At 38.3% G+C, this 23,409-nt stretch overlaps 2 protein-coding genes across 4 annotated transcripts; one reads left to right on the top strand and one right to left on the bottom strand.

Moving 5' to 3' along the window:
* Positions 1-6,308: 6,308 nt before the first annotated feature.
* On the top strand, positions 6,309-12,291 carry LOC139963718 (iron-sulfur cluster assembly 1 homolog, mitochondrial-like). Its single transcript, XM_071964804.1, has 3 exons — positions 6,309-6,531; positions 8,383-8,542; positions 9,819-12,291. Exons 1-3 carry the CDS (start codon positions 6,451-6,453, stop codon positions 9,965-9,967), a joined length of 390 nt encoding a protein of 129 aa, XP_071820905.1. The 5' UTR covers positions 6,309-6,450; the 3' UTR covers positions 9,968-12,291.
* Positions 10,229-21,951, bottom strand: LOC139963717 (torsin-1A-like). 3 transcript variants are annotated; one of them, XM_071964802.1, is made up of 6 exons: positions 21,804-21,951; positions 19,511-19,697; positions 17,240-17,502; positions 16,867-17,042; positions 15,403-15,527; positions 10,229-13,899 (listed from the first exon to the last, which is right to left on the bottom strand). In XM_071964802.1, exons 2-6 carry the CDS (start codon positions 19,668-19,670, stop codon positions 13,619-13,621), a joined length of 1,005 nt encoding a protein of 334 aa, XP_071820903.1. In that variant the 5' UTR covers positions 19,671-19,697; positions 21,804-21,951; the 3' UTR covers positions 10,229-13,618. The 3 variants fall into 3 exon arrangements, with proteins under 3 accessions (XP_071820903.1, XP_071820902.1, XP_071820904.1); XM_071964801.1 differs by having other exon boundaries at positions 21,714-21,845; XM_071964803.1 differs by lacking the exon at positions 21,804-21,951 and adding an exon at positions 21,362-21,602.
* Positions 21,952-23,409: the final 1,458 nt, after the last annotated feature.

The raw sequence follows: 23,409 nt of genomic DNA, 5'->3' as shown, positions 1-23,409 counted from the left end.
AAAAGATACATATGGACAGCAAGGAAAATAGGACAAATGAACAATGAATAGGGCAAATCATTTTAATAGTGTTATGGCCAGAAGCGTTGGAACCTTGAAAAAGGGCGTCGGTGGGTGAGTGGCAGAAAACTGGTGGGATTTTGGATTTCTTGCCTAGGAGACTTTTAGTTTTGTTTACCCAGATGGGACATTGTAACTTGCGACGATTCAGTCTTCAAATTTTTATACTTTTCTCTCTTATTTCGACTAGAATTTATCAGAGTCTCGACATGTTTTCTTTCTTCCTATATCGAAATTTCAACTAAGAGTAGTCTGCACCTTCTTGGAAGTTTGACTTTATACCGATTTCAATTTACATCATCTTCAAACTTACTAATCTGCAAATTTTACACTAGAGCAACGAGATAAAGACATTCTATCTCGAAATTTCGACAATTTCTAATGGCATCCCCTAGCAACAGTGGCGTAGCTAGGATTTTTTGAGTGGGGGGCCATGGGGGGCTGTTCTTTCTAGTGGGGGAGCCGGAGGTTACTATCTAAGCGGAGCGCCACCATGGTTGGCGCGGAGCGCACAGAGAAAATTTGAGATTTTCAGCACCCCCCAGATCGCAGGAGATGGCACCTGTGAGGCAAAATAGCAACCAAAAAAGATGTGCAACTTTGGTGACAGAAATGCAAAAAAAGTTTTTTCTCTTTCATGCTGACTGGCCTTGCCAACTCAACCAGACTTTTAACTTGAGGGAAGTTGGCAACATTTGCAGGAATTTCAGAATTCCCAATATTTTATATCTCTACCAGTAGTGGAAAATCCTGTTTCGACAGTTTCGTGGCCATAAAAAAGTTGTTTTGTGGAATATTCAATGACATATATTCATTTGACTCGAGGCAATATATGAATACCTGCATGGGCGGCGATCTGTTTCAAATATTAAGGGGGGGGGACATCTGCTTGGATGCAGGCGAATTACTGTCAAAGCGGAGCGCCACCATTGGTTGGCGCGCAGCGTACAAGAAAATTTCTGGTTTTGATAGCCCCCCAGATGACCGGAAATGGCACTTCTCGGGCTTGAAAATGACCAACCAAATGTACACTTTTGCCTGAGAACCAAGTTTTTCCTAATAGTTTTTTTTTTCATTCATAACCTTTTGTTAAGATTGTCACCAGTCACACATCATGTTCGACCTCATTGCATTTGTAGGTAATTCTACGTAACGCCCCACAATACCCGTCAGCCCCACTTTTCAAGGTTTTAAGCCCATTATTTGTTCAGAATTTGAATAATAAATTCACTTCAAAACATACCCATAATGTTGCACTAAATTTCATCTATGGACAACCAATATAGAAAACCCCCCCTCAACCACTAACAGACCGGTCAAAATTGTACGAGTGTAGAGGGAAGTATACTATGATGAAGAATGTTGGTCAAGGAATTTTCGAAATTTCAGACACAGTTAAATTATTGGTGTACAAATATTAAAACCTCTTATAACGGCTACTATAAAACTTCGATATCATAGAAAATACCCAAAAAATATGCTCGAGGGGGGGGGCGGTCTCCACCCCTTCACCCCCCCCCCCTCCCTTGGCTACGCACCTGCGGTTAGAAATCTTGTAGGAAACAGGCCAAATGGAAACCCAGTGAACCCATATCGATGTGGATCCTATGTATGATTGTACGTACTTACACTCATACACAAGATGCAAACCAAATTTCATTACGGATGCTGTCCGTCTAGCTATTCATTTCGAGAAAAAAAAGTAAAAACTACTTTCGGTCATATATAGTAACAAATTGTGACACGGTTAGACAGGCGCTTTGCGAGGAATTTGCCAAGGGAGGGGCAAAGCTTGTACCCAGACTTTCTAAGCGTAGCGCCACCATGAGTTGGCGCGAAGCGCAAAAGAAAATTTTGGCCGAAAATGCCTCCCAGATCGCTGGAAATGGCACTTCCCAGGCCTTGTAAGTTGCATCTAAGCATTTTCTATTTTGAAATTACTAGCGATATCATAAAAAAATACAAAACATATGCTTAAAAAAAACTATGCCACCAAATATTGGGGTGGGGGATATAAGATACTATATCCCCCACCTGAAATATTGGGGGGACATGTCCCCCCCGTCCCCCCCCCCCCCATGATCGCCACCCATGAATACCTGATACCTCGGCTCAGAACAAACGGAGCCAATCTTTTGATAGATTGTTGCGCTAGGTGGAAGCACTGAACATATTTTCAGCAGATATCGCTATCACGCAGCACAACAAGGTTCGTGGTGTATGGTCGCAATCGTCGTATCGACCATTGCCATGCCATGCTGTGTGACCATTCTCATGATTACTACAGATATTGTATTATTCTTATTCTGCCAGATGCAGACGAGAAAATTGTGTAACTCTATTTCCCAAATTATTGATCAAAAAATATTAGCGAATCGCACTGATGAGTGTTTTTTTTTACCCCATTCCCAGTGGGGGGACCAGTGGGGGGGCCAGCCGATTTCATGGGGGGCCTCGGCCCCCCAGGCCCCCCCGTAGCTACGCCACTGCCTAGCAATCCAAACGCTCAAGCTTATACTAAAAAAGCTTATGCTAAAATGAATCACATGTGTGATAATAAGGGGATCATTTTTAAAGAAACCAATAATAATTCCAGTAAAATGATACCAAGAGAAAACAAATTTTGGGACACAAAATTTCTTCTTTTGGATCTACGTGTTAGGAGCAGCCAATTCGTTCAAATCACATGGATGTCTTATAGCAAGATAGAGGTACTTCCACAAATCATGGCTTGGACAGAGTGGCACAAAGTGACAGCTGAACACAATATTCAGTGAGGTCAATTTATCTAAAAGAACATATACCAGTGACATGGGTGAAGGGGAAGGGACATGACCCCCACCTCCATTCGTCAGTTGGGGAAACTGTTTCAATCGGGGGATGTTTGTATTCTGTTGGTGAAGAATAGGACCTGTATGGATGTGCACCCCCCCCCCCCACTAGCCTCTCTTCTTTCAACCTCACACAAAGTATTTATTTAAAAAAGAGCACCTCAATTATAATCTAAATATGCCTCAAAATGCACCATTTGACTTCTTCATTTTAATTTGGGAGGACCCCAAGACCCCACACACGGGGCTCGCTTCAGTGATACTACGGCAGCCCCCCCCCCCTTCTTGATATAATACTTTATTCATATTTGGTACTCCCATAACGATTCAGATCATTACCTATAAATCAGGCGTGGGGGATTTGGGAGTTAATTATCATTTCTTAGCACAATCTTGCGTTTAAAGCTCCTTGTGTAGACCTAACTTAATATGCACCCATCTGCACCCAGTTGAGTTGAGGTTTAAAAGTTGACTATTTTAACCCTTCCACACAAATTGTTAAGCCCCATATACCTTAATCAGTCACACTGGAGAAATTTGGAATTTGACACTCCACCCCCCCCCCCCCCCACACCCTCTCGCCACCTTTGGAAGCCTGTGCACGCGTGGCGAGAGATGCTTCCGGTGCAACACGTAGTGCTTGAATATTCCCAGTGAGGTCCGATTGCAGCTTACTCTGTTACTCAAGGATTGCTTTGCTGCTACTCAACTAGACATTACTATCTTGAAAAGTTCTGTTCTTACTAATTAGACAACTTTATTCATATAGCTGCTTCAGTAAAAGTCCTTGGTCCCATCATGCAGGGAGTTGTTATCCATAAAAACTGCCTGGTCCCATCCTGAGGTTTAAATCCGACCGAAGCCCTTTTTTGCTCAGTATTGCGTACCCAATCGTACCGTAATACACATGACATTTTAATCACATATTTATACAACGATTTTCCCGTCTTATAGAAGTACAGTATTTATAGTACATGCATACCCTAAGTATATACACCCAGGGATAGAATAAGCAATACAGTATTTTCAAGGACATGTTCCCGGTAAGAAAAATTGTATATTGGGCGTCTATTCGGAATACGTTTCAAAATTTCCTTGAAATGTTTGAGGTTTGTACGGAGAACTGATTCTCATGTGCTTCACCTTCCCTTCCCACAACTATGTGCACGTCAAATATGTAATAATCTTTAAAGCATATAAAGTATATATTGCATTGCGACCGGAACTTGTCTATTGCACAGATCTATGCAGGTTGAAAATCAATGACTTAGTTTTGAGAAAAGCGTTCAAATTTATGTAAGGAAGAACTTTCCTCCTGTCCCCTTTACCACCAATGCATTCCCAATTTATACCAAACTTTATGAATATTTGATTACATAGGGGAAATCAACCAGATCACGATAACGGAAGATTTCCTTCACAGACTTAATGGGAAACATTTTGTATGGATGCAGACGTAAACATATGTACTCATCGGTATATACATTAACCTAGACCGATGTCAAATGGGGAGAGACGCGAAAACATACGTACTACTGATGACGTGGGTCATGTGACGTGCTCCCTTGTAACACTCAACTCTTATAGTACTCCTTGAATGTAAAGTTTACAATAACCAGAGCCGTATATTTATCTAAATATACGGCTCTGACAATAACTAATGTCATGATCTTATAGCTACCACATTTCTTGTTAAGCTACTCGAACAGTGTAATATAGCTAAGTGGTATATTTTTATACTTTTAAACGCAGTTCTCAATTCCGAAATTGCCATTTTGAGTATTTTGTTTTCTCACCAAACAGTCGAACTGTAGCCTGAACACAAGCAGCTTATGTACACAAATTTTCATAGACATGAGAAGCAGACGACAGGATTCTCAACACAAGGCTCGTAGCCATTTTCACACCTAACACGATAGGAGTGTCCATAGGCGTAGGAGCCCAACTTGATATTTTTTGGGGGGGGGGGGGGCTGTTACCTCTTGCCCGAAAAATATAACCAATCATGTTAATGTGCATATCATATAGACATGCATCGGTTATTACATCATAATGATAATTATAATATCAGTTTAACCATTGAAAAACACATTGCAAATTATTTTTCTTTTAGTAGGTGCCCGAAAAATTTTCACCATATTGCCCGAATTTTCACCAAAATTTTCGGTTGGGGGCTCCAGCCCCCCTCCAGTACCCCCCCCCTCGCCTCCTACGCCAATGGGAGTGTCCGTCGTATACAATCTATATGACTCTGACAGTAAATGTTCGAATAATAGCCAAGTTCCATGCAGATCGAGCTTTTTATGGTGATGTCGAACTAACTTGTGTTATTAGCGGAAGCCACTAAATACTAACCCCTACAGCGGGTCGGACCATTTCGAGTGCCCTCGGAACTCGGTTTCGGGTGCAACTGTGCTCGGCGCTCTCGGTTCCCGAATTACGTTATTTTGCCCAGGTCTCGGAAGTTAGTTGACTCTATGTAATAACTTGTGAGACCTGCTACTCGAGATAGAGATAGATATAATAGCGGTTTGAAACGGTACTTGTAGTTTTTATAATGATATATGTACACAACCAGGTCTTGGAGGTTAGTTGACTCTATGTAACAACTTGTGGGGCCTGCTACGAGATAGAGATAGATATAATAGCGGTTTGCAACGGTACTTGAAGTTTTTAATATGATATTTGTAAATAACCAGGTCTTGTAGGTTAGTTGACTCTATGTAACAACTTGTGAGGCCTGCTACGAGATAGAGATAGATATAATAGCGGTTTGAAACGGTACTTGCAGTTTTTAAAATGATATATGTACACAACCAGGTCTTGGAGGATAGTTGACTCTCTGTAATAACTTGTGAGACCTGTTACTTGAGATGAAGATAGATATATGGGTTTGAAACGGTACTCACAGTTTTTAAAATGATATATGTACACAACCAGGTCTTGGAGGTTAGTTAACTCTGTGTAATAACTTGTGAGACCTGCTACTTGAGATATAAAGATAAATACAACAGTACTTTATTGCAGCTTTCTTATATACATTTGTTAACTTAAAATGTCAAGAATAAACCGTGAAACGTTTGCATATATTTGTGTACTTGTCTCCTATTTTCCCCTCTTTTACTTAATCGCGAGCGGGACTTGGCCCGGCAATTCGTACGTGTTACACGAGCTCGTACCCGCACTATACACGTGAAATGTACAACATGTGCATCTACGTAGTTATGCAAGACTGTGACGTCAGGTGAGATCATTCTCGCTCGGGATCGTTACCGATGAACCGAACCGCTACGCGGGTTAGTATTTAGTGGCTTCCACATCGCCTAGGAGCCCGTCACATGACCCTCCATGGTTGGTCCGTTTTCGTACTGTGGAGTGCTTCTTCCAGGTAATCTTACTTTCGATGCATGCACTTGCTCAAATCGTTTTAATATGTGTTTACGTAATAGTGAGATACTCGTCAAAGAACAAAATGCTAGGTCAAATTCACATATAGATGAGACCATCAGTGATTACCGCAGAAAATACAAAGTTAATGACCAGCTGATACATTTTAAAGATGGCAGCGCTTGGCAGGGCGACGGTTCGGGCAATGAAGGGTGGCAAACGAATGATACCGTCACGGGCAGCCCTTGTGTTGGTAAATCAACTTAGCCTACATTGATAATGATAGGCCTTAGCGTAGGCCTATGTTACGTTAGTTACAGATACCAGCAGTATTGCACTGGCTGGCTGACGCAGTTCACTAACAGTTTTCAGTCATATAGAACAATGCTTCTGAATATGTACTAGAAACATTTATCAGCATAATGTTTAGCCAAATATTAGGCATTTGCATGATTGGATCATGCTAGCATTTTGTAGGTATACACTCCTTTGTTTATGGGCTTTATCAGTCTATTGTTATGTTTCCATGTTATATAGGCCTATGCCATTTGCAGACATTGTTCAATGTTGGGGTAATTAGATTGTAGCTTTGGAATCTGGTGCCTCGGAGCAACCAACCATGACAATTTCAAACATGGAGCAGAAAGTTCTCACCAGGTCATACTCAGCATTGCTCTTTAATTAGCTGAAGCCATTTTGTGATATCTTTTATTACTTTATGCTAGTATTATTGTACTCCAGCACACAATTTAAATGATTTAAATTTGTTGTTAATCCATCCAAACCTTCATATTTCCATTCATTATGTTGTTAAATATATGAATGTAACATGGCTATAAAAGTGATATAGCTCATTGCCAATTGTCGCATATCAATTCATATTTGTTACTCACACAATCAATAGAATATTTCACTGAAGATAAAGCTCATTTGTAACCTTAAGTTTTTTGCATAGGTTAATAATTTAGTCTTCTATATGTAACAGGAAGGCCTAATCAACATAATAACTTATGCTGTTAGGCTTGGCTACATAATAATCAAGTAACATTGGACCTAGGTTATCTTTGGGCAGGCATTAACATTGTGCATTTATTGCTTATGATTCTTGAGGTTTTATTTAAATAGACAAAATCATCTAGGACTTGCGCTGGGAAGGACGCATTTTTGGGGTGGGATATGTATAATTAACAGATTTCGTTTTACCGGCCGATCAGGTTATTTAAGGTTGCTTTGTTTTGTTATTTTGAAAATTAAGTACAATTTTGTTATGATTAATTTACAACAATCTTTATTGGTTTTCTCTTAATAGTTTCGGCAATCTTCCCTTACTCAACAACATTGCTGGCAACACCCTTCTAAATGAATGCAATATATCCTCTATTCCTCTTTCATGAATGAGTTATGATATCAGCAGTGTTACATATATCAACTGGAACAGTGATATGCCATCTCTTGTTGTCAGTCTAAAGCTCTTTTTTGCTATAACTGTAGGCCAGCTATTGACCGTCCTCCTAACTGACAACTTACCCTGTTGTTCCTTCTTCTGATATTGGCTGCAAACAATTACAAATGCCTACATGAGAAAAGCTTATTGATGTGAATTTCATAGAAAAGAAAAATCATGTGTTTGTTTCCAGAATTCCAAGAACACTAGCAGTTCTGATGGTCATGGTTTCCCTTTGAACACATACACTCACATCATGTCTGTTTTTTTGTGCCATAAACAAGAAAAATGACCTTAAAGTTAAGCACAGCATATGCTTAAATCTAACACTGTTTACATAAATTTATGACGTCATCACACATTTAGAGGTTAACGGAAGATGAGAGTCTCCCTCCTCTTTGACCCCATTGATATTTTAATGAGCTGTATATTTGTAGTTCCTGCCCCTCTGTTAAAGGATAAGAGATGCAGTAGTCACCTTCAGGATATATGCTATGTATCCTTAAATCTCCTTGAGGGGTAGTTCAATGATTATGTTGGTCCCTCATTCCAGGTCTAAATGTAAATTTACAGTCAAAATTTTACTTTTGCTTTGAAGAACATGCTGAATGATCGTAGATAAATGAAGTTATTTCAATCTTGTACATACTGTATTTTCAGACACAGTCTGCAGTCACTAAAATAAAGTCACTAATGCAAAGTGAACCAGAAGTTATTGGACTAAGAGTTGGTGTCAAAACCAGAGGATGTAATGGACTCACTTACACTCTGGACTATGCAAAGGAGAAAGCTAAATTTGATGAAGAAGTGAAACAAGATGGTGAGTTTATTATCCTATCATGTATTCTGAAATTTTCAATTTCTTTCCATCTTGTTCAAGTTACATAAACAGTTCTCTTTGCAAATTGCAGTTGGACTGAGTTGCTTTCTTTAAATTAAAAGTTTTTTGGGCTGAGAAAATCTTTAACTGAAACTGATCAGGACATGATATGAAATCATTGGCAAGAAGTAATGGAAATTGATTGCAAATTAAAAAGAATAAAGCAATCGAGAGAGCTGGAACTTTGAGCCCATCGGGGGGGGGGGGGGGGGGGTGTTTAATCAGAGTGTTCACTATGTGTACATTGTCAAAGTGTATGTTGCTATGTAGTGCCCCCTCCCAACCCCAACCCCCATTCTTCTTGGGAAGACAAAAGGTTTGCAGGCCACACGATTTGTTGATTGTTTTTCCAAGTATCGAGTTAAGCTCCCGTTGGGATTTATTTCACACTTTTTGAGATTGGCTGGTGAAATGCATTACCATACTTTGGCTGGTTCCCTCCACCCCCCCCCCCCCCCCCTCTGATGAACCAACCTCTATGTACAGTAGTTGACTAACTGGTTGTGCTTCTTCTTTTTTCTTTTTTTTTCTGTGAATGCAATAGGGGATCATTCCCTTTAGTATCCATTAATACTAATGAAGTGGTTTATTCATACAACTCCACTGTCATGACATGGATAGAAGGGTGGTAGTGTGCGTGGGTGTAAGACTACGACCGATCATCATTTGCCAGTGTTAAGGCGGGAAAACCGAACATGAAGAGTTTTCTGCGCTGGCAGTCATGCAGTGTTTGCGTGGTTTCATGACTGAAACTGTACAGTTTTAACAAATTTAACCGATTACAGGATAATTCATTTTCATGTTACCTAAACCAGCTCTGGTCTTTAACAGCAGAGAGCCTGGTTCGTGCCCTGATCAGTGTGCAGTGGTCAGTCGTAGGACTATAAGTCTTAACCATCAAAGATTTTCCACTTACTGACGGTGAAGTTGAGTCGGGTCGGGAGAAAGTCGTACAGTGTATGGCAGGCTTTACAGTCTCTCGATTATCTATTGCCTAATTTTATGTCATGTTTTTTTTTTTCATTGTTCTCTCATTTGTATTTTATATTATTTTATTTTGATTATATAATTGTATTTTATTCTACTTGTAGTTTTGATATTTCAGGGCCTCAGGGGAGATTAACTTTACCTTTAAATTTGTGCTCTCTGGTCGACCAAAATACGAAACTAAGTTTGATTTGCATTTGTATTTGCATTTTCTATTTTTCTGTTTCAGGAGTCCATGTGTTTATCGACTCAAAAGCTCAGCTAACACTGTTAGGTACAGAGATGGACTATATAGAGAGTAAACTAACCAGCGAGTTTGTTTTCAATAACCCGAACATTAAAGGAACATGCGGGTGTGGAGAGAGCTTCAACTTATAGCGACTGTGGAGGAGAGAGCTTCGACAGATAGCCACTGTGGTGACGATGCTTCTGAAAGCAACTTTCCATTCTGATACGAGATTATCTTCATGATTCTGCAAAAGATGTCACCTAGCAGTTACAGTGATTATATATATAGCCACCTCAAATATGTTGCAACTATTGCTGGTTTAAGGTCACTGATAAGGGTTTATTTATGGTGGTATATTTATGGTGGTATATATGTATTATGTGATGGAACAGAGAGTTTTATTTGAAAAATTGTACATAATATTAAATTATAAAATTTGAGAGTGAAACAAAAATTTGTATGCACAAATTTATTTACATGTGAGAGAGAAGATTCAAGATACATGCAGATTTAGAACCTAAAATTCACTGGTGTGCTACTATTGAAACCATTTCTCACATATATACAGTATGTGTGAAAGGGAAATGTTTTTGAGGAATGTTTGTCTGCAGTTTCATATTAAAATGGCTAGACCAGGAAGTAATCTATCCAGTATCGAATTTCAAAATGCTATACAAAAAGGTCAAGTAGCTATATATACAAGAGTGAAGATGAATAGCAGTTTTCTACACAGGAACAATAGTATGCCATGAGTGACCAACTTCAGAGCCTTCATAAATGCTAGAAAAACTTTGAACACTAATTATTCCCTGATGAGTGTAATACACATAGCTGCACTAGCACAGAAAACTGAGAAAAGTCACAATTCGTGTTTGATATGATGCTTTTGTTGTTTTGTTTTGATACCTTTCAAGTATGTGTAAGTTTTAAAGTTGCAATTTATTTGGTCATCATCTTGATTACTTAAAGAGGGGTGGGGGGGGGGGGGGAGAGGGGTGTTTCTGTATATCAATAGAACTACTATCCATACAGCTATATATATGCAATATAGTACATATGGACCAACTAGGTGTCGAAATTGAAACGTATGCACCAATGGCATACAATAAAACACATACCTACAAGAGAAAAATATTCCACACTGGTATTTGAAACCCCATCTTAATATCTCGTACCTAGCTTGAGATATGATTGATTCAATGTAACCTATTTTGATTGTCTAAAACCCTTGATTCTTCCAGCAAGTTATATAACAGTAAAGCAGTCTGCGATGCTATCTTGGAAGATGTTCTTAAAATGCTTTTATTTTCCTCCGATAATCTTCTTGTTGATTTATCCTTCAAAGTGATACCTTTGGAATGTTTGCTTAGCTGTCGATGTTTTTTTTTGTTTTGAATTTTTTATCAAAATGCCCCCTTATTCTTAGCGATATTATTTCCCCTGTGTGGATATATGAGGTAGAGAAACACATTTTCAGCTGAATTGTCATAATGACAATTACTCAGTTGTTGCAAGATGCATGCACAAAATATTTACTAAATTTGAAAAATGCATACATGTATTTCTTTTCTCAAACTATATGCTATGAGGATGTGGAGGTGTCAATCCAAGATATGCAGTAGAGGGACCTTACTGTTATTTGTAGTGTTCTGGTTAGCCTTGTGTGCATATGTTTAGTATAAGTTACCATTAATTTGCATGTCCTCATAGCAATGTATTTATCAGAAGTGTCCCCAATTAATTATAATTTTGAATATTATGGTAATTCTTGCAATGCCATTGACTCTGATGTCAATGACTGAGGTTGGAAGTTGGTGGTGAAGGGTTCCTTTAGTTTTAATAAATTAAAGGTAAAGAGCATTGGGAATCTGATTATGCATTCTGTTGTGAATGCATTGTTATAGTGTTGATGAAGGAAATAAATACAGTTACAGATAGAATGTGTCTTAAATGATTCTGATATTGAGATATTGTGAGGAGTGAGATGGGTGATCAAACAACTGTATGTAGGTTTAAGCAGATGGTTGCATTCTTTAACATCCCTCGCCCTTCATCTATAGCCCAAACTACATTGAACGCTTTGAAGTATTCATGCCACACGGGAGGTTCAATTGAGCAAAATTTAGTTCTTTTCAAAGCAGACATTGGCACCTATCCCAATGCCTTTAACACTTTCACAGCAGATTTACCAACAATATGCAATTTGGAAAGTTTTTCCATTTCTGATACCACCCTTTACTGTCCTCCTATAATTAAATTGCTCCAAGCACTTGTATTGATAATATAAACAGTTCCTACCCCATTATCTGGTAGAAATCTGTTTACTCATACAAGTACACATACAAACCCAGTATGGAATATTTTTTCCCAAACTGGCTGACCAACACCTAGCCTGCTAAGGCATATGGAAGAGTTTAGATTACTATACTGCTTTGTCAACAGTCAAATAAAATACAAGTGTTGGCAAATAAATTTCTATAATGTATTTCTACTTTTTTTTACAAATTTCAGATCATTACAAATTTATCAGTATCCGGTAGCAACAGCCATGAAATGGGTGATGGAATAGTGCATAATCTTATAATCATGAAGGCTGCACACAAACTATAGTAATCCGGACATTTCCCCACCCGCTCACCCACCCCCTACAACCCCCCTCCAACACCCCATTCACTTCTTGTATCACTACTTGCCTCCTACCTTTTGTTTGGTTGATCTTTTAAGATTTCAACATAACTGTGAAAGATTAATCACAAGCAATCTGTTGATAGTTTTAATGGTATCAAGATCTCTTTTTGCCTCCACTGATACAAGCAACCTTCTTATTCTCTTAGGATTTGTTTGTCAATCCCTACAGAATGTCAGCTGTGTATAACCAAAAACAACTTTACCTTGAAGATCTGCACAAACATGCAGAAAAATATTGCAACATAACATTTCTAACATCAAAATAAAAATTAATAAGAAAACCTGCTACTTTTTGATGGCTACAATAAACACTTCATTTAATATAGGCTTAATTATTTTTGTGAAGTACTCTTGAGACAATAGGTAATCATTCAATACAATCATTGGATCAGGCAAGATTACCAATGAAATGTCTTTTCACAATTCATAGATACCCTGAAGAACACAAATGGGGTTCTAGGAACTCTTAGTACTTTGAAGCATTTTGAATAAACAAGTCATAAATGAGTAGTAAATTGACAGATATGTTCAAAAACATCACGTCCAAAGTATGGGTTCCCTGGTCTAGAATAGCACTTCAAAATGTTTCAAACCAATATGTTATTGCTATTAAGTCATTGCACTATCTCCACATATCTTTAACCATTTGGGGAAATGATGGGATGTATTTACAGCAGTTTCCTGTGCTGCCCCTTCAACTTTGATAAAGCAATGGAGTGTTTCTTTAAAAAGGCTAAGAAATGATCAAACTGAAAGCTAACAAACCTCTTTGGTATGGGAGTTTGGTATCAATAAAGGTATAAAGACCTATCAAATGATTAAACAGTACCCTAGTTGTTTGAGTGAAATAAAGCAGATTTAGTGCCTGTTGGGTGCAAAATTTGGAAGGAAAATGTTTTCAAAAGCATTTATTAGCACAACCTTCCATTGAGACCTAATTTATTGTCTAAAATATGCCACAGAATGCAACATTTCACCTCTACACTCCATCGTCAGTATGGGGAAATACATTCAGTCATGGAGGGGGGTGGGGGGGGGGTTGTTGATTATTTAATCCAGGGGGGAAAAAATTCTCAAAGCTGGCTCATGAAGTACGTACGACAGTTTCGCCTTCACAGCTCTAACTTTTGTTTAAGGACATCCCTACCTAAAATGTAGTTCACCTTTTCATCTACATTTTTGCAACCTTTGTGAGAAAAGTTTTGATCAGGATCATGGAATGACAATTCCTCCATGACATCATCAACGAGGTCACGCTGAAACGAGTTTCCGAGTCTCTGCCTGAGAGTCCTCGCTATACACTTTCTGACGTGTGTTTTCTCCAGCGGTAAAAATGGCAAGAAGTAACTGATGTAGAACTTATCGATAAGTTTACTGTTGCTTAATCCAGTATCTGTCAAAACAAAGAGAGACAAAATTAATGTCTTACAATATTGATTGCTGTCAAATGTTAGCATTCATGAAGTTGCTAACACTATATTATTGAGATTACAAAAAAAAAAAAAAAAATGATTGACTGATTTCTTTCCTCTTTGCAACCACTGATGTTTATACATGTCATATGTACTGAATGCAGTACTAGGTTCTAGACCGTTAACTCTATTCCGCAAAACATTTGAAAATGTTTTTTTTTATCTAGCATATTTGGAGAGGATACCAATGCCCTTTAAGGTAAACAACCATCAGTTCATACATCTGTAAGATTCAAAAACCTTCATGCAAAACAAGACCCTTATTAAACCTGCTTAGGTAACTACTTCAACGCAATGCTCAGTTTCGGAGAAAAGCCTTAATGATTCCTCAGTAGGTGAGATCTAGAATACCAAAGTCAAGCACTGACATACAGCCTACAGATAAATGATTAATGGGACCCTCACAAGCACTATAAAAAGAGTCTGCTCCCCAGAGCGGATGCCCCGCCCCCCACCACTTCCCTCTTTCTTCTGAATTCACCCATTAGACTTTTCAGTCCCCCCCCCTGGGGGTCCACAAGGACCCGGTTGAGAAGTACTGTCCTAGAGGTTCTCATCCCTCCACATTATCCTCAGATGATTAGGAGGGGGTTGTTTCATGTTGAACATCTAATCAATGAGTGAACTTTTCTTTATGATGATACTGAAAAATCTTGTCAAACTTTTGAGCAAGCTGTTACCATTATTCAACTTGCTAGCATATTTGTTGACGAAACTTGACAATACTACTGAACTTTGAGTATAAGCTCCTCAGAAGCAATCCTAAAGTTAATCAAGTAAGACTCAATTCTTTGATTTTCTGACAGAAAAGCAACAATTATAATACTCTTTTAACAAAGGAAGAAATCCATGCTTCCAGTATATGTAGTGTGCCAGGCTGGGTGTTACGGTGTTAGAATATTTTTGGCATTGATATTCCTTCCCTAGTGCATGTGCGTTTGTTAATTCACAAAGCACTGATGGGGCCAACAAGACAATCGTGTAGACCATATAGCATCAGAAGACATAAATTACCTAAATACTGCACTTTTAGTAACGCAAAATGACTCCTTGAAAAATTTACTACATATGTACCTATAACTACTTAGAAACCACACATATATCATTAATACAGTTTTTAACATTGACACAACAAGCAAATTTCAATATAGTTCATATGAAGCTGGAAAAGATCACAGGCAATGGTAGGCCAAATCAAATACATATTTATTTATGGAAGCAAACAGGCCTACAGTACACTTACAAGTATGTTCTAAAACATGTAGCTGTAGTGACTGGCATACTGAATGCAGATCAGTTAGCCATTTTTGCTTCAAATTCTTTCTTTCATTTCAAATTCTTTCTTTCATTAGAAACGCAGGACATGCATATGCATATGCATATGCATGGAAATAAACTTAGAGCCTAGCAACTCATAAACTCACTTGACGATTGGTAGATTTCCTCTTCTAACACTTCCTCCATCACTTTCATTGTAAGAGATTCTCTAGACAACTTTTGGATGTAATTATCCTTGGTCAATTTATTTATTGATTCTTGTCCTGTATTGCTGGGAAATGAAAACAAGTCAAGAAGGAAAACAAGATAATCATAAACGATTGACCATGAATTGTATAGAAGTGTTAGCTCAGCGGTTAACGCCGGTGCCTTTCAATCATAAGGTCCCGAGTTCGAGTCACTCCAAGTTTAATGTATGTCGTCCAGTTACAGAGTTGTTTGCAATTGACAATTCATAATCAGAGGACGTTAAATATGAATCTAAGAGACTGACTCTGGTCAGAGCGGCTTTGATAAGCCAATGATGGCTTCTTCGCAAGTTCCTGCTTTCAGGAGGATCTTAAATACGTACAATTGCAATGGTGAGATCCTCTGCACTTGTCTCTGTAGCCAAACATGACATGTTCCTAAAAATTCTGTTGCTGTCTGTCCCACAAACATAGTTGGTAATGCTATTCAGTCTTTGTCGGCTTGAGATGTACTCACTATAGCTTACTTGTAGTGAGTCCGTATTCTTACTCCACTTTTCCTGTACCATATACTCACCATCTTGGATATCAGTACTGGTAAGAGTGCCATTTTGAAATATAGTTTTAGATATAATAGAGCAAAAAAAAGTATATATCTTATGTTTGCACTTGAACACTATCATGTACTGATACTCATTGCCATACCAAGGAGAACATACTCTACCAGTACAAATGATTCGTACTAATACTCAAGCTGTTATACTCGAACTACGTGCTCACAGGACACACAAAAAAAACAGCAATATTGATCCATATGATCCTATGATCATCCTATTATTATCCTATGATCATATCCTAGGATCATATCCTAGTATCATATCCTATCATCATATCCTAGGATCATATCCTAGGATATTATCATATATTGATCCTCATTATGCCAGTTGATAGATTTTAGAGATTGAATGTTTCTTCACACTCACAATTAGGCTGAGGACTTGATCAAGTCTAAATATGACACCAGCAAGCCACACGTGCTTACATGCCTTTATGTTTCTCTTTATTTATTACTGTGCTTCCTTTCTGTTGTGAAGAATGGTTTTGCAAATGCTGATGGTTAAAGTGTACACACTGTTAACATTCTCTCTTGAAAATATGAAAAGGAAAAGAAAGAGAAAATAAAGGTTCCTTATCCTATTTGCACTATGACATCACAGATTCACAGAATGAGAGCTCCCAGATATGAACTTTAAACTATTATACCTCCAGAGCCAGATTTTCCATAGCAGGTTTGGGGGTGTAGTAATTTATAAATAATTCATATTAGCTAAACATGATGAGTGTGCTTGTGTCCCTTAATTTAAGTATATATTAATTCTGTAGGATAATGAATGAACATTAATTGCAAAAGTCTTTACAAACCTGATTAAAATAAAGATAGATTTCCTGTAATCAACACCATCAACAACATCATATGAAGTGAGGAAAGGTGTTAGGGCATTCAGCAAGCCTGGTGGAAAGGAATCCACTTCTTCGAATACAAACAGCTGATGGGGACACTTTCGAACTTGATACTCAATTTTGCTTTGAATGTATTGCTATGGAAACAAACCACAGAAGAGGAAAACATGAAACATTTTGACAAAACATTTCTACAATGTATTATAGACACTTAGTGCAAATATGTCCTGTTGCTTGAAGTGCATCCAGACATCCAACAAAACCAAGAGAAAAAAAAAAAAAAAATTCACAGCACTATAGACATTTTGTTGACAATTATTCTACCAAAGCTCACCTTGTACATCGATGAATTACTTTTAAAGGGGAAATCTTTCGTCCCAATCATCAGGTTGAAGAAATTGCTATAAATTCCGAGCTTGAACCAACTCTTGGCAATCAATTTCGAAACAAAAGATTTTCCCGTTCCACAACTTCCATGAAAGGAGAAAACGAGCGGTTTGTCTGAGCCGTACGTCACATGACCGTTAAGGGAACGATAGAGAGTGTCTTCTACAAGGTGCTGACCGTACAGATGACTTGAAAGATTTCCTCTCAGTGCTAGGGAAGAAAAATCAGAGAAAATCAAAGTTTGGGACTGTAAAAACTGGGAGAGACACTTGAAATCCAGTACACTGAGATATACAGCAACAAATATTGTATTCAAAATGAATTTAGAGTAAAGTAAAGGTTATATGAACTGAGGAAAATGTAGATCTGATGTCCAAACTAGATGTTACTTTACTCTGGTAAGGGAACCATGGCAACCAGGTCATGAACAATATTAAATAAGTTAGCTCTTTTAGTTATCAAATAAGTTTACACATAAACCTGACTTCTGCAAGACTTTTTGTGGAAGTAAACTTGATGAATATTTAAAGTAGCCTTAAAAAGAAGAAAACTTCATAGGACTATAACCATGGGCAATGTCCCTTCCCTTTCCTCCCATTGAACATGATGAATATGAAGGCTATTATCTATCTGTTAAGGTCTGTCTTAGTCAACCTCTGATGTAACACTGGTGAAGTGATTCATGCAGTTAGTCTGTCTTCTCACATTTAGTGAACATGTAATTGAGTTTCACCCACATCAGACACATGGTTCTTGATGGGATAGATCTCCATAGCAACCATCTACTTAAGTTACACAAGTTCAAAAAGATGGCCAGCTATATTCTAGGTCAGTGGTTCGATCCATCATTAACAACAACCAAGGCAAACTGCAGAGACCTAAAGGGAAGGAGCTGCCAGGCTAGAAGAACCTGACGAGTGCCACCAAATCCTGGGGGATGACGTACACTCTGTCGACCAGACTGAACCTGATGAAGGGAAACCAGAGGCAGGGAACCAGATGTACTCTCAGATGTCAGAGGGTGCGGTCGTGGATAATCCAGACCAAGAGGGTCAGCCGAACCAACCTGATAGGCCGGTGGGTCCACCGGAGGAAGCAACTCATAGGGTTCGACAACCACGGTTCCACGTCACGTATGATCTAGGCTATAGAGTCACCGGCATACACCAGGTTAAACTGTAACTATGTATCCGGGTTTGAACATGGGAGCTAGCTCAATATTTAGGCCCAGTCTTCTACATATCCTGTTTATAGATACCCAGTGATACAGGGCGCTGCCCCATGTACAGTCAGTGTGAGGTGCAGCTATAAACTCCAAAATAGTGAGGGTTCATTGGTCTAGAAGGAGACGATATGACTGGTTCAATTTTTGGGCTTTCAGATGTATGTATGTTTAAATTTACCTCATTGTAAACACATGCAACTATTGTATAATTTGTCTAGCAACTTGATATGCTGAGCTTCATTAAGGCTACAATTGGACTTAGCAAATCCATTGTAGGTGCAAAACCCAAGGTGGGAAGAGCTGAGTAATAGGATATAGTCCTCGAAGTTGTATTAGATGTTAGTATTTGTTGGACTTTTAGAGACTGAGGTAAATGCCACAGGCAAGAGACATGTTAATCATTCTTTTGATACTGAGCTTGGAACACATAGAGATTCATGGGAAACTGAAAGAACTATTTTTTTTAAGAATTCAAACTGATAATTCATATCATTGTTTCAGGTAATATGATGTGGCAGCTGTACGTATGTTGATTCATTTTTTTAAATCTTTTTTTGTTTCTGCAGTGACGGTGAGGAGTTCATTTGAGCCACTACTGACTTGGCAGACACAAATCATAGGCTTCACAGGTTGGAGAAAACTTCTTTCAAGGTGGGGAGTGTGTTGCGCTGAAAAATAGCTAGTACCCCTACATAATTTATCAATTTGGCTTCCCATTTATATGACAAGCACATAAACGCACACTAAAATGTGTACATGCCTGCCTAACTTGGAAGGTACTTCACACAAGCTTGCTATATCTGCCAATTAAGCTGTTCAACTCATATGTTCTTGGTCTCCTCTCTGCAGAAAGATTGCTTTCCCCTCCCCATCCTATCTCAGGTATCCACCTACTTCATCAGATCAACCCTCCCCTGGCATTATCACAAACCTACCATTATCGTCAGCTGCCTCACTCTGTTAAGAGACAGAGACAATGAAAATTTAACCTACCATTTATATCACGTACAATCCACTCTTCATTGCAACATTCGAATCCCCAACAGTATGGATTCCATTCGCTGGAGAAAACTGAATCTGTGCAATTGACCAATCGAAGACCAAACACCACTACGATTACCCTCAGCAACTCCAAAACAGAAGGGCAATCCATGTAGTCACTTTATTATCTGGCAAGAACCTGTTGATATAGTTATAAAAAAAATATTAGCCAGATGATTGGCATATCAAAGGAAAAACATATTAAATTAATATTCTAACAAACACATTGTGATGATTCATTGATGGTTGTTTTGTACATGTCAGGTTTACAAATGATGAAATGCTCAAATATGGTTCATATTTGATGATCTGTAAACATCATTTTACCTACTGTAATGTTCCTGCTATGTAATAAAAATAATAATCAGAAGTTATTTTTACGACACTTAAGCGACCACAAATGGGGGAGAAACCCGCAAGGGCTTATGGATTACAACTTACATGTCGGGTGGCTTCCACCTCAACATTTTATTTCAAATTAAAAAGCTATAGATTGCTCTTGGATGAAAAACCCACCTTACTATGACCCGGCCGGGAATCAAAACCCCAAACCTCCCGATTGTGCTTGAAATGCCACTACCCTTTTATCCACTCGGCCACAGCACCATTATATATGACCTCTGCCTACATCATGTTAAATATTTAAGTAGGCCTAACCAGTACCTGATACATACCTGTCAACTCTCCCGGTTTTACCCGAATCTCCCGGTTTCATATTCTATTCTCCCGGTTTTTCTATGTTTTACACTTGCGACATTTCTGAAAATAGCCAACAATTAGTCCTATGCTTAGTAATTCCCCACAGTAACGCTGAACAGGAAAGGCTATTCAGTGTAGTTCGCAAGAACAAGACAGACATTCGGTCAAGTCTCAAGCTTGATGGGACTCTATCTAGCATACTAGCCATGAAGTCACAGTACCCAGAGTCCACTGTTCCCTGTTTCAAATGGAAGCCTACTAAAGAAACCCTGTAGAAAGCGAAGTGAGCCTCCCTATTTTCCCCTTGTTCTCCCTATTTTTTGGCCCTGAAAAATGTTATTCTCCCTATTTTGGGGTCAAACAGGTTGACAGGTCTGCTGATATGGCTTTGGTAAAGAAGGGGAATTTAACTATATATCATGTTGATAATTGAGAACATACAGCTGCATGGTTCCTCCCAATATAGCTGCAATCATACAGCTGTTAATACACTGCACAACATATTGCAGTTTATGCATGAATAAAGATGCAACGATTATGAACCTGGAATTACAAACATGATTAGGGGAAAAAAGTCATAGTATAAAATAATCAATTAGACAAAGGAAGAATGGAAGACCATATAATAGATTTAACAGTAACATTAACAATGAAAAAATATGGTTTTGATCAAGCAACTTATTCTGATTGAAATATATAAGATCCACAGATATGCACACAATTAAATCATGTCATTTAATAGTTGCATCAATTTCACAACAGTTGTTCTAAACCTAAAGATGTTGTCTTAGAATTAAGACAGCAAGTGTTACAGAACTTAATTTGATCTCAAAGCAGGAAATGCCATGTTTGCATGTTTAAGTTCTCATTCCAATGAGACAAACTGTACTCACTATTCATCTAGGGCCTAGCTGAATGAATAAGAAAGTATTTTATGCAATTCATCAGGTGATTAACTGGAGGTATGCCTAGAAATTGCTGTGAGGTTCCAAATGATCATTGCAATTCTTATTCGTATGCGCACTGCCACAACAAAACCACAGATGTAGCAAAATATTTAGCCTGACTAGTGTACTGTGTGGCCTTTGTTTACACCTGACTTACGCAGTTGTGACTAGACACTGCATCGTTTGTCTTAACGTTAGGCTTCAGCCGAGCTGTTCTTCTACAGACTCATTTTCCCTAAACAACTTGTTTTCGATGCTGGCAAATAAGTTAAAATGATCCTTTTCACTGTTAGGTAGCCAAAACTCTAACATTTCCTGCAAGAGATAAATATTTGCTCAACTTTCTTTGAAAGTAGTATTTAATAACAACTAAGGCAACTGTATGTTCTCATCTGATTACAACAACATGGCCTAACGTAAGCGAATGCCGTTCACACCGCAGATTTAATTTACGGCTTTGTGATAAAACAATAGTTCTGTCATTTGAAGTTTGAAAAGGTTTGACTTACCGATTACACGTTACTTATTTGATATATGCATATTCCATGGCCGCGTATTAAATGGACAACCGTTAAACTTAAATTTTAGTTTTTACTTACATCACACACCAATGGTAGTTTCGCGAGAGTCTGTAACAAGGGGAATCCCCACCTCGAAAGCACAGGACTATTACGTGATCAGTTCATTTGAGATAGATATTTTGTTTTGAACTAAAGAAATTTATTGTTAGACCGGGATTCGAATGGACGCTCAGTTGGTAGAACACTAGGTTTGTTATGCAGAGGTCACTTGTTTGAATGCATTCTAGCCATAAATTTATTGCTCATTTTTCATAGTCTAGTATAGTTGGATTGAGTTGTCTCAACATTTACTTGTGTCACCACTTTATCAGCCAACAAACAAGTAGGTCAACTAATACAATTGTACAGACCTATGATAACTATATTTGGATATTCGTCGATATTTTTTTCTCCTGATGAACCTAGTTGAATATTAATAAATGCATGATTAACTTGGGTTCCTGTAGTACTTTATCAACAGTTAACATTAAAAGTATCTATAAATACGAACAATTTCCTAAATGGAGGAGTTTGAACCAAAATATCTCTGATAGGGCTACAGGTCAAATATTAGGATAGAGAGCAATTAACAGACTCATCTAATCTTTCTACAGACCATTCCAAGTGGTTCATGTTTGTTTCAAATCACATTGTAGGTATGCTGTGGTCAGTATACTTACTTCAAGGGTGTCACTGTAGTTGATGTAAGGGGTGTAGGTGTAGCTTCCCCAGCCAGATGTTTCTCTCATCAGGTCAGAGCAACGGTTGAAAAAAACAAATCAAATCATATACACAAAAGGAATTGTCGATGTAAAATCTCACTAGGGAATCTGGAATTTGTGGAACATAATGTACAGAGGATCCATAATGATGGGAAGTATTGAGGTGGTTTACCACATTTCAAAGTCAAATGAGCCCCCCCCCCCAACCCCTCCACATGTGACACTGCTAATTGAGGGTCCCTAAACTGAACATTTTTTTGCAAAGAAATGCAAAAGAAAACATTTTCACTAAATTTGACCTCTGGTTCCGAAAGTCTATGAGACACAAGGGCACTCCCCGGGGTACCTTCTCACAAGTTTGAAGAAAAGTGGTCCGGCCTAGGACTTTTTGACAAAAAATTGGACACACACTTACTGACTGACACAATGATCGAAACACATACACCCCTGCACACAGGGACATGTTTTTACCCCTCCCTCCATCATGGACATCTGGTCACCCTGGGGTACCCCACAATGGGTGCATGACCTCTCAAGAGTAGCTACTCAGGAAAATTAACCATTACCATGGCAATTGTTGCTATGGCAATTAACATTGCCATATATGGCCCAACTGGCAAAGGAACTACAATATCTCATGCTCCCTATAGGGTGATGAGATAATAACATTTTCAGGCACAGTCCCTGTCTGCAAACTCTGAAAACTGTAAATAAAGTTTTCAATGTCCGAAAAATCCTGCGACTCATCAATCACTTTTTGGTTCCCCCCCCCCTCCCCTATTTGGCAAACTATCACCTTTTAAATAAACAATATTCATTAAAAATTTCAATATTTTTAATTACTCAAACACTCACATTTTTCATCCCACGAAAATGCCTTTAACAACTAACACCTTGCCCTACCTTCTATTTTGAAATTAACA

The sequence above is a fragment of the Apostichopus japonicus genome, chromosome 22 (genome assembly GCF_037975245.1).
Source record: "Apostichopus japonicus isolate 1M-3 chromosome 22, ASM3797524v1, whole genome shotgun sequence".
Taxonomy (NCBI): domain Eukaryota; kingdom Metazoa; phylum Echinodermata; class Holothuroidea; order Aspidochirotida; family Stichopodidae; genus Apostichopus; species Apostichopus japonicus.
Note: the sequence above shows the minus strand (reverse complement) of the source record. Positions and strands in the feature narration are given on the sequence as shown.

Coding starts and splice junctions, on each gene's coding strand:
- LOC139963718 (XM_071964804.1), top strand. CDS start 6,451: ATGGCAGCGCTTGGCAGGGCGACGGTTCGGGCAATGAAGGGTGGCAAA. Junction 6,532..8,382: donor CACGGGCAGCCCTTGTGTTG/GTAAATCAACTT, acceptor CTGTATTTTCAG/ACACAGTCTGCAGTCACTAA. Junction 8,543..9,818: donor TGAAGAAGTGAAACAAGATG/GTGAGTTTATTA, acceptor TTTCTGTTTCAG/GAGTCCATGTGTTTATCGAC.
- LOC139963717 (XM_071964802.1), bottom strand. CDS start 19,670: ATGGATTGCCCTTCTGTTTTGGAGTTGCTGAGGGTAATCGTAGTGGTG. Junction 17,503..19,510: donor GATTGTACGTGATATAAATG/GTAGGTTAAATT, acceptor TTTCTTCCCTAG/CACTGAGAGGAAATCTTTCA. Junction 13,900..15,402: donor GGAAATCTACCAATCGTCAA/GTGAGTTTATGA, acceptor TTGTTTTGACAG/ATACTGGATTAAGCAACAGT.